Genomic DNA, 8,262 nt, shown 5'->3' with positions numbered 1-8,262 from the left:
TATTTTTTTTTTGTGCTTTTTTTTTTTTTTGGTGCCCCACTTTAAACACCCCCAAAAATCACCAACACCCGGCAGCATTGTTTTTTAACCCCCCCCCCCCCCCCCCCCCCCCCAAAAAAAAACCCCCCCGCTATGGTAGTTGTCGCCAGCGTCTGCACGAGGACCCAACAATAAGGCGTAGAGCTAACAAGGCAGAATGGTAAGAATAGGCAATTGCATGAATCCTTTCAAGAATAAGTCGCCTGATGCGTCTCCAACGAATGGACGCGGACACAGCTATTCCAAGGGAATTATAATTGATTGGACCGTGCTAGGTTGCCTGATAGTAGGCCTTGTCACAGGTTGGGGGCGGCGGTTGCTGACTGCTTTGGTTGGCGAGGTTGGGTCGCGACCTGATGTCGCATTAGCTGTTTACTGGCTAAATCAACTAAGTGACGGAGCCCGCCACTCTTGAAAATTAACAGAAGGGCAATTGTCGATGGTACGGGAGTTGGTATGTGAGGCATTGCTTACCCAGCTTTGCCCAGCCTAGTAACTTGCTTATAGTTGGTGATCGGCGTAACGTTCGTGCAGCATAAGATTACATAGGTAGGTAACTGCTGCAAGCCAAACCAACGAGCGGTAGGAAGGGAAGCTTCTGGCGCATCTGATGGTGCATCATGGGGGCGAGCTTGTTGGTTCGCCTGCCTAGGCGTGAGACTCAATTGCTTCTGAGCCACACATTTGTGCACAATAGTTCTCCATTGCAGGTGGAGTGATGCTAGACCTGCAGCGGCATTTCAATTCTTGTTGCCATATGTGAAGAAAGGCCTTGCTGAACCTCTCTTCAAGAAGCCGCCGTATCCCCGTGTACGTTTGTCTAGGGAGGTTTGCACATATCTCAAGGCTCCCCTATTCATTCCCTCTGAAACCATTGGCCAGACTGTGGTCTTTCGAAGACAGAGAAAACAACTCTGTGTATCCCCCGCGGAGTTCAGTATACCTTCCTATTATTCCTTTGTTAGGACAGCGAAAGGAGCTGCAAGGCCAGTTGATCACAAGAATGCCTGCTAAGCAGGAATACTTCGAAACACCCGGCCATGTCGTCGCCGCAAGTATCGTCGTCCCAGTAATAGATCTACTGGCCCTTACACTACGGTTTCATCTCCGCCGGAAGCTCAAGCATGGCTTGAAGGCGGATGACTGGCTAATACTACTCGCTACGGTGCGTGATGATGTATCTTTTCAAAATATCATGCTAGGATACACGGAGCGAAGACTTTAATTGACTGCTACAGGTTTTAACATTGGGCATGGGCATAACGCTTATATACGGCGTAGCTCGCAAATCGATCGCTTATCGCTTTGAGGTACCTCAAATCTTCGAAGAAGATCCATTTGCAGCTGCGACCCCCCAAGCAGCACTGACTGGAAAAGTAAGGTCCTATGAAGCGCCTCCAATATGCCTCCCAAGCAAGTACTAATTTTATCGCCGCAGATTCAACTTGCTGTCCTGCTAATGCTTCCTCTGACCCTGGGGCTGATAAAAGCCAGCTTTCTCGCGTTCTACATACGGATCTTTTCGGTGAACAGGAACGGCTGGGTACACAGATTCTTGCTTGGCATGATGTGCTTTGTTGCTCTCTGGACAACGGCATTCTTCCTCGCGCAGCTGTTTGCATGTCGGCTTGATTTCTATGCTTACTGGCGCTCTACTCATGACCTCCTCACGAAATGCGTGCAAACGAAACAGTTGTTCCTCGCTCTCTCGATTACAGACTTTATCACGGATGTTGTAGTGATAGTTATCCCACTACCTCTAGTGAGTATCACTCGCATCAACCAGCTGCTGTATTCCTCTACTAAAACACAAGAAAAGATATGGCGGCTCAATTTTTCTCGACGCAGGAAGATTGCTATGATACTCATCTTCTCTCTTGGTGCTGTGTGAGTGCTAGCGCGATATCAAGCAAGTGTATCACACTGATGTATTGTCCAGAGCTGTCGCGGCGTCTCTAACCCGTCTTGTATTCACCGCGAGAATTGCTCAAGATGGCTTCAATCCTAATGACGATCCAATCTGTAATTATCACTTTTAGCTCTGGCCGCCCCGAAGATAAGCACTAACTCGTAGTAAAAGTTGTAATTACCAACGGGCTATACTGGGGAGTCGTTGAATGCTCAGTGGGAATATTGACGGCGGACTTGCCGACCCTACATTTTATTATGAGGATACCCGCATGGGAATCGCTCGCGTCAACTACCAAGGACATTTGGAATGCCACTTCGTCCAAAGCTCATCTTCTGAAGAGCAAAGCCAGTCAAATATCAATCCGTCGCCCGTCAGCCGACTCGCAGCCCCCAAAGAATGATAGTATCTCGATTCATTCAGCACGAAAGCCAGTGAAAGTGAGCGAAGAAGAGGCATGGGGCATGGAATTGCCTGAGATAAGGGGAAATCGTTAGCATACTCCGATGAAACATTTTTATTCAACACTATGAATATTGCTTGCTGTTACGAAGGGAGATAAGGAGGCTTCGGTATATAGCTATGATCTAGCCTAGAACAGTGTTTTTGAGACCATTACTCAACTATGAGTGTCGTTGAACTAAATATCTGGTTTCTGACATCACCGCACTCCGTGCGTCTGGTTCGGTACGTGTATTATGTTCGCGGACGATAATCTAGTTACCTAAGCTTTGAGTTCCGTTAATCCTTCTCATAGCTTGAATATTTCTGTTTGATACGTCTTGTTGCTGACTAGAATGGTAATTGTTCTGACAACTCACGTATACCTAGATGATCCGTTGAAGCGGGCAAGCAGAATACTCTTCTTCAGCTATCTAGCGCAATTTCTCATTCTGAACATAGCAAGGTAGTTGATTGATGCCTTTTGACGCAATAAGAAATATTTACTAGCCTTATGGCAAAGTGAGGTAATGATGCAACTAAGGTATATTTTAAATACATACATTGAGGCAGTGGCTGATTCTATGTGAAGTGAATTCAATATTTCGACGAGGCATACAAGAAATCAACATCATCTTCACCGGCTATGCATACCTACTAAGGGCTTGTAGCGGCCTACCTAAGCTTAGAAGGTTTGCATACAGGCGCTTGTATCGCATTAGTGATGTAACAGTACCAAAAAAGGCTTTGGTGGCAATATACCTCGCGCTTCCATCTCAGTATTAGGTATTGCTATATTCCCTCACTAGCACGTTACCTATGAGACTGCTGTTGAGCTGTAGAGCAAATTGAAAGCTCACCGAATACTCTAGAATTCGTGATCGCGGTTTCATTGTCATTATGCGTGGGTTGCACTGCACCCACTCCATCTGCCGCTTATTGTTCTGTTGGTAGATGTTGCAGAACCAATGGTGCAGTATAATAAGGGGGCCGAATGTTTGCCCCGCCCTCAGTGTTGTCTATGTCGGTCATGTTTACTAGGTACCCATAGGCAACGAACAAATTCAACCAACAGCTGCTTATGTCCCACTCGGATGGTAAAACATTTTTTTGAACACAATTTGCAGGTGTCCTACTCTTTCCCACCTGCGAATTATCTCCTCGTCTTAACTCATTCATAGGTAATCGAACAGATAATGCGCATAGCTATCATTGGAGGCGGTCTCGCAGGCGTCAGCCTTGCAAACCTGCTTATAAGGAACCCTAATCTCGAGATTGAAGTTTACGAGTCTAAGGAGTTCTCTGAGCGTGGTGCTACGGTAGGCCTGTCTCGAAGCGCCTTGACCGCACTGGAACGGATACTGCCCGCGGCGGTAGACACTCTAGTAGAGAAAGCAGGAGCCGTACCAACTGAGTCAATCCGCGTCATGGTTGTAAGTGAGAGGGGAAAAGACAAAGAGGCAAACGCGGTGGACAAGAAGCTGACTAACAAATTTAGGGCTCTGGGAAGAATCAAGGAGAGTTTCTGTTTGAAATTCCGAATATGAAACCCAGGATCTCGGTTCCCCGAGCATCACTACTCAAGGAGCTCCTAGCACATTTACCTGAGAAAATATTGCATGCGAATATGCAGTTGACATCCATCGACCAAGGGCCTGCTGGAGTAGCTATCACGTTTTCAGACGGCACTACTCATCATTTTGACGCCGTCATTGGCGCTGACGGTATCAACAGTCATGTTCGAGGGCATATTCTTACCGCTCAAGACCAGAGCTCACCGGCTGGTTTCTGGGATTGCTGGGGAATGTTTCCAAGTGAAAAGGTCCGCGGCAGTGTAGACGAGGAGTATTTGAGGCCTGGGCAACAGTATGCCTTCACAGCTGATGGTGCCATGTTATTGTATGCATTGGTAGCAGGCGGAACAATGGTTCAAGCTATTATCTCAAGCGCTGAAGATGCAGGGGAGAGACAGGTCGATCGAAAGCGGAAACTTGAAGACCAAGAGAAAGAGAATTTGCGCCGGAAATGGGGCGTTGCTAACGGTATAGTTGAGGTGAGCGTCTCTGGGGTTCATGAGTTCAGAGTATGGGATGACCATTAACGGGATCATAGCTTCTATTGTCCGATGCTTCCCTTCACGCATATTCACAATATGAACACAAGTCTACCGCGGCGTACTGCCAAAACAACATCTGTCTCATTGGCGACGCTGCTCACGCGTCTACGCCATGGCAAGGTGCTGGCGCCGGGCAAGCCCTTGAGGATTGCGTTATCCTCGCAGCCCTGCTGAATGGAATCACGGATCCGAAAAACATAAGCAAAGCTTTCCGAGTATATGAGTCGGCGAGGATGCCGAGGTGTAAACAAGTTATTCAGTCTAGTAGAGAGGTTGGTAATATTATGTGCAGTCAGGAGAAGTATGAGAATATTGAGGACTGGAGGAAGGCCCTGAAGTGGAAGTGGGACTTTCTGTATGATTTCAATCTTGAAGAGCAGGAGAGAGAGGCGCTGGAGGCATTCAAGGTGTCGATGGCTGCCTGATTAATTGCTATAGAGCGAGATGACATGCTCAATTCACAGAAGAGGTGCTATGAGAAGTAACAATAGTTTCATAGTAAGGGAGGAGAATATATTAGTATTAGATAGCTTGTAATTGAACCTTTGCGACAAAACGCGGGATTTAGTCATTAACAACAAGGTCACTAGGAGTGAGCGGACCCTATAGGGTGATTCTCTTATAAAAAGATCTGGTTGAACGCTTGAAGGACGTCAAACGGGAGGGCACGTCGTTATAAGCCAAGATATCAACGGATTTCTTAATAGATAAATAAACGAAGATGGATTAATGAGCTCATAAGTAGCTACCATTGAGACTGATATGAACATACTATAATGCTGTTTGTATTGCAGTTGTAAAGCTTAGAGGGCTAATGGGTAAATGTGGGGCGTCCACCTAACTTACAGCGGTCGGCAAAATAAAAAACCCGGCGCTGGCAGCTCCAGAAAAAACACCGATGTAGGTAGTGTAGTGCCAATTGCAGCAATTAAAGATACTGCCCAGCGTATGCGCTTGTGTCTGTCATCGTCGGTTCGTCAACAATCCTAGCCACTCGCCGGCTCTTCAAAACGACAGCCGGGGGCGCGATGAGCGTAGCACACCCAGCGCGATGCCTGCTCTCGCGGGGGCTCGCTGCAACGGGGTCCAAGGCACGAATAGCAGCGCCAACCTCAGCACCACGATGTCACGCCCCGTTCCACAGTTCAGCGCAGCTGGCAAAGCGGAAACCGCGCTTCAAGAGCGTTCGGGCTGAGGAGATGGGTCTGGTGACACCCGAGAAAATCGAACAGTTTACCAAGGACACCTTCCCGCAGTACACACCAGAGGAGTTGGAGGTCTTACGAAAACGGTACACGCCGGAGCAGATGGCAGCCCTGGAGGCTGGTGAGGCCGCTATCAATCCAAAGGACTTGACGATACAGGGGAGAATACGCAGAGACCCCTACCGACCAGTCTACCTCGACGACTTCAGCAAAGTCCTGCCCATCGTCGATAAACGACCCAAGCCCCACGCACCACCACCGGAGAAAATAAGATTCATGTCAGAGGAAGAGCACGCGGACGATCTAGAGAAGGTTATCGAAGACTTAATACCCAAGGACGTCAACTTTGAAGGCATGAAAGAGGAGGACATCGAGAACGTGCTGGATGAGAAGGTCAACTTTGACCTTGCAGCTGCCAAGTATTTCGAGGAGCACTCGACACTCGTAAACCACGACAAGCCTTCGAACACTGCACTAGCTCCGGGCCTAGGCAAGGACCTCCGCGGTGTCTCGGGCATGTACAAGGCCTCCATCGACCCCGAGGATCAGGGCTTGGATAACGAGGGCGAGTTCCAGGATTTGAAGAAGAAGACGGGTCTTACCATATCGCATATCAAGAAGCTGCACTTTGCTTCCAAGATTTTGGTCTCGCGTTTTGTCACCAATCAAACCCGTCTCGGCAAAGTCCAGAGCCATTGGGTCCTCGCTATCGCTGGAAATGGCAATGGTCGTTTTGGTATTGGCGAGGCCAAGTCAGTCGAGTCACCTGTCGCAATGGCTAAGGCCAAGCAACTCGCTATCTTAAACATGAAGCCGATTCCTCGATACGAGGATCGAACTATCTTTGGGTCCGTAGAGGCCAAAGTCGGCGCAACGATAGTGAAGCTCGAGGCGCGGCCACCTGGTAAGTTTTGTATATTCACAAGCTATCCCCGCCTTCCGCGAACCCGTGCTACCGACTTTATACCACGTAAACTAATCACTTGCTGACTAGGCTTCGGTCTCCGTGCTTCACACCGTCTCTTCGAGATGTTCCGCATCGCCGGAATCCGCGATATTGCGGCCAAGATGCCCCGCGGCCGCAACCCCATGAACTCAGTTAAAGCATGCGTGAAGGCCCTGATGAGCCAGAAAGACCCTAGCGAGATTGCCATTGGTCGTGGCAAGAAGCTGGTCGATGTACGAAAAGTGTACTATGGCGGTGATGTCTTATAGAAGCCGTCCAAGGGCCACGATATAATATCTCACCTGTGTATTTGTACAAGACATAAGCATGTAAAGAACAATACAACCCAGTGTATATAAACTATATTGTCTAACTCTTTAGCCGCACACTCAATAACGTATTGTGCAGGTGTGCAGGTGTACTGCTTGTTTGCGCAATATATCTGATGGATATCTAGCTGTCGCTTTTGGGGCAGAAGCTATGGATGAGGCTGTAAGGTGACACTGGTCAAGCGCCTCAACTAGCTATTTCTAGTCTCACATGGATGCTTGCACCGTACGCAATATCAGCTACCCTTGGGAGCCCTCTCGTAGCTCGAAGTTTAGGATTTGCGACCGGTCAAATGGACTTGTTGAGAACCACAACCACCCACCCCTCCTATGTCTCATGTAGTCGGAGCATGAATCTTCGATTCCGTCCCATGAGTGATCATCTCGGGATATTGCGCGCGATAGCAATTCGCTTTGGAGCACGTAACATTGTCGTAATTTGTCGTCCCAAGTTGTTCTCGCCACTTCCATAATCATCTTCTCCTATTCTCTTCTGCTTGTTCCTACGCGGATGGAAATGACCACTTCTCTAGCCATTCTAGATAGTCTGCCGGGAAGTTTTTGCCTCTTTGACTTTATAGCGATGGAGTATTGAGGTCTTTTCGTCGGTGCTGAGTATAGTGTCGTACTAAGGCCTTTCTAAGTAATGCCCGTTGGCTTTCAAGCTCGCGTTGTCCGCACAGGTGCGAGTATAGCCAGATCTTCATGAATCAGGACTGCTGTCCGTCGTGGTTCTCGCCAAAATCGATTTCTTGCTGCAGGACGATGCTGTACACGCTGGCCTTGAGGAGTGTGAAGACGAGACTCGTCTTGCGCTCGAGCTCGCGTAGTCCGTCCAGGATCTCAGTCGTGGGTTGGCTGGCCATGGTGTCGAGAACTGATGCGAGCTGTTTAGAGCGTGTTGTCAGTCGTGAGTTATATTTCAATCCTGAAGCTATTGGATTCTCAGGTACCTTTTTCATGTTCTCGGCTAGTCGCTCGTATTCCTCTAACACCTCCTGCTCGAGGGGAGAGAGCTCAGGTGGTGAGAGATCCATCGCGCCAAAGGGAGGCTATGCGGCGCTTAATCTTTCATCTGTAACTGACGAGCAACGAGGGAAATGAATAGGAGGTCGACAAATCGTCAAAACTTCTAGCGCTTTAGGGAATGAATTGAGAACAAGTCGCGTCGACAGACACGTGAAGTTGCAGAAATTACCTAGCGGCTACTGATACCTACAAGTAGGCACTCGGCACCCAATTGCGTAGGCATTTACCCCGCCCCCACTACCTACATT

At 48.5% G+C, this 8,262-nt stretch overlaps 4 protein-coding genes across 4 annotated transcripts; 3 read left to right on the top strand and 1 right to left on the bottom strand.

The window, feature by feature from the left end:
• Positions 1-1,042: 1,042 nt before the first annotated feature.
• F5B22DRAFT_644704 (plasma membrane protein Pth11-like protein) lies at positions 1,043-2,445 on the top strand (the record flags this gene model as incomplete). The annotated part of the gene is made up of 5 exons (XM_047978470.1): positions 1,043-1,204; positions 1,278-1,415; positions 1,478-1,926; positions 1,979-2,061; positions 2,120-2,445. The coding sequence occupies 5 exons, from the start codon at positions 1,043-1,045 to the stop codon at positions 2,443-2,445; spliced, it is 1,158 nt and encodes a 385-aa protein (XP_047832505.1).
• A 776-nt stretch (positions 2,446-3,221) lies between these two features.
• Positions 3,222-5,293, top strand: F5B22DRAFT_599031 (salicylate hydroxylase). The gene is made up of 3 exons (XM_047974422.1): positions 3,222-3,822; positions 3,888-4,442; positions 4,502-5,293. Exons 1-3 carry the CDS (start codon positions 3,586-3,588, stop codon positions 4,928-4,930), a joined length of 1,221 nt encoding a protein of 406 aa, XP_047832504.1. The 5' UTR covers positions 3,222-3,585; the 3' UTR covers positions 4,931-5,293.
• Positions 5,294-5,533: 240 nt separating this feature from the next.
• Positions 5,534-6,925, top strand: F5B22DRAFT_635140 (37S ribosomal protein S5; the record flags this gene model as incomplete). Its single annotated transcript, XM_047977098.1, has 2 exons — positions 5,534-6,614; positions 6,705-6,925. 2 exons carry the CDS (start codon positions 5,534-5,536, stop codon positions 6,923-6,925), a joined length of 1,302 nt encoding a protein of 433 aa, XP_047832503.1.
• Positions 6,926-7,574: 649 nt separating this feature from the next.
• F5B22DRAFT_60041 (DASH complex subunit Dad3-domain-containing protein) lies at positions 7,575-8,262 on the bottom strand. The gene is made up of 2 exons (XM_047974520.1): positions 7,939-8,262; positions 7,575-7,872 (listed from the first exon to the last, which is right to left on the bottom strand). The coding sequence occupies exons 1-2, from the start codon at positions 8,020-8,022 to the stop codon at positions 7,696-7,698; spliced, it is 261 nt and encodes an 86-aa protein (XP_047832502.1). The 5' UTR covers positions 8,023-8,262; the 3' UTR covers positions 7,575-7,695.

This window comes from Xylaria bambusicola (genome assembly GCF_022495145.1).
Source record: "Xylaria bambusicola strain CBS 139988 unplaced genomic scaffold F5B22scaffold_12, whole genome shotgun sequence".
Taxonomy (NCBI): domain Eukaryota; kingdom Fungi; phylum Ascomycota; class Sordariomycetes; order Xylariales; family Xylariaceae; genus Xylaria; species Xylaria bambusicola.
The sequence above is the reverse complement of the archived record's forward strand: the minus strand, read 5'-3'. Positions and strand labels throughout refer to the sequence as shown.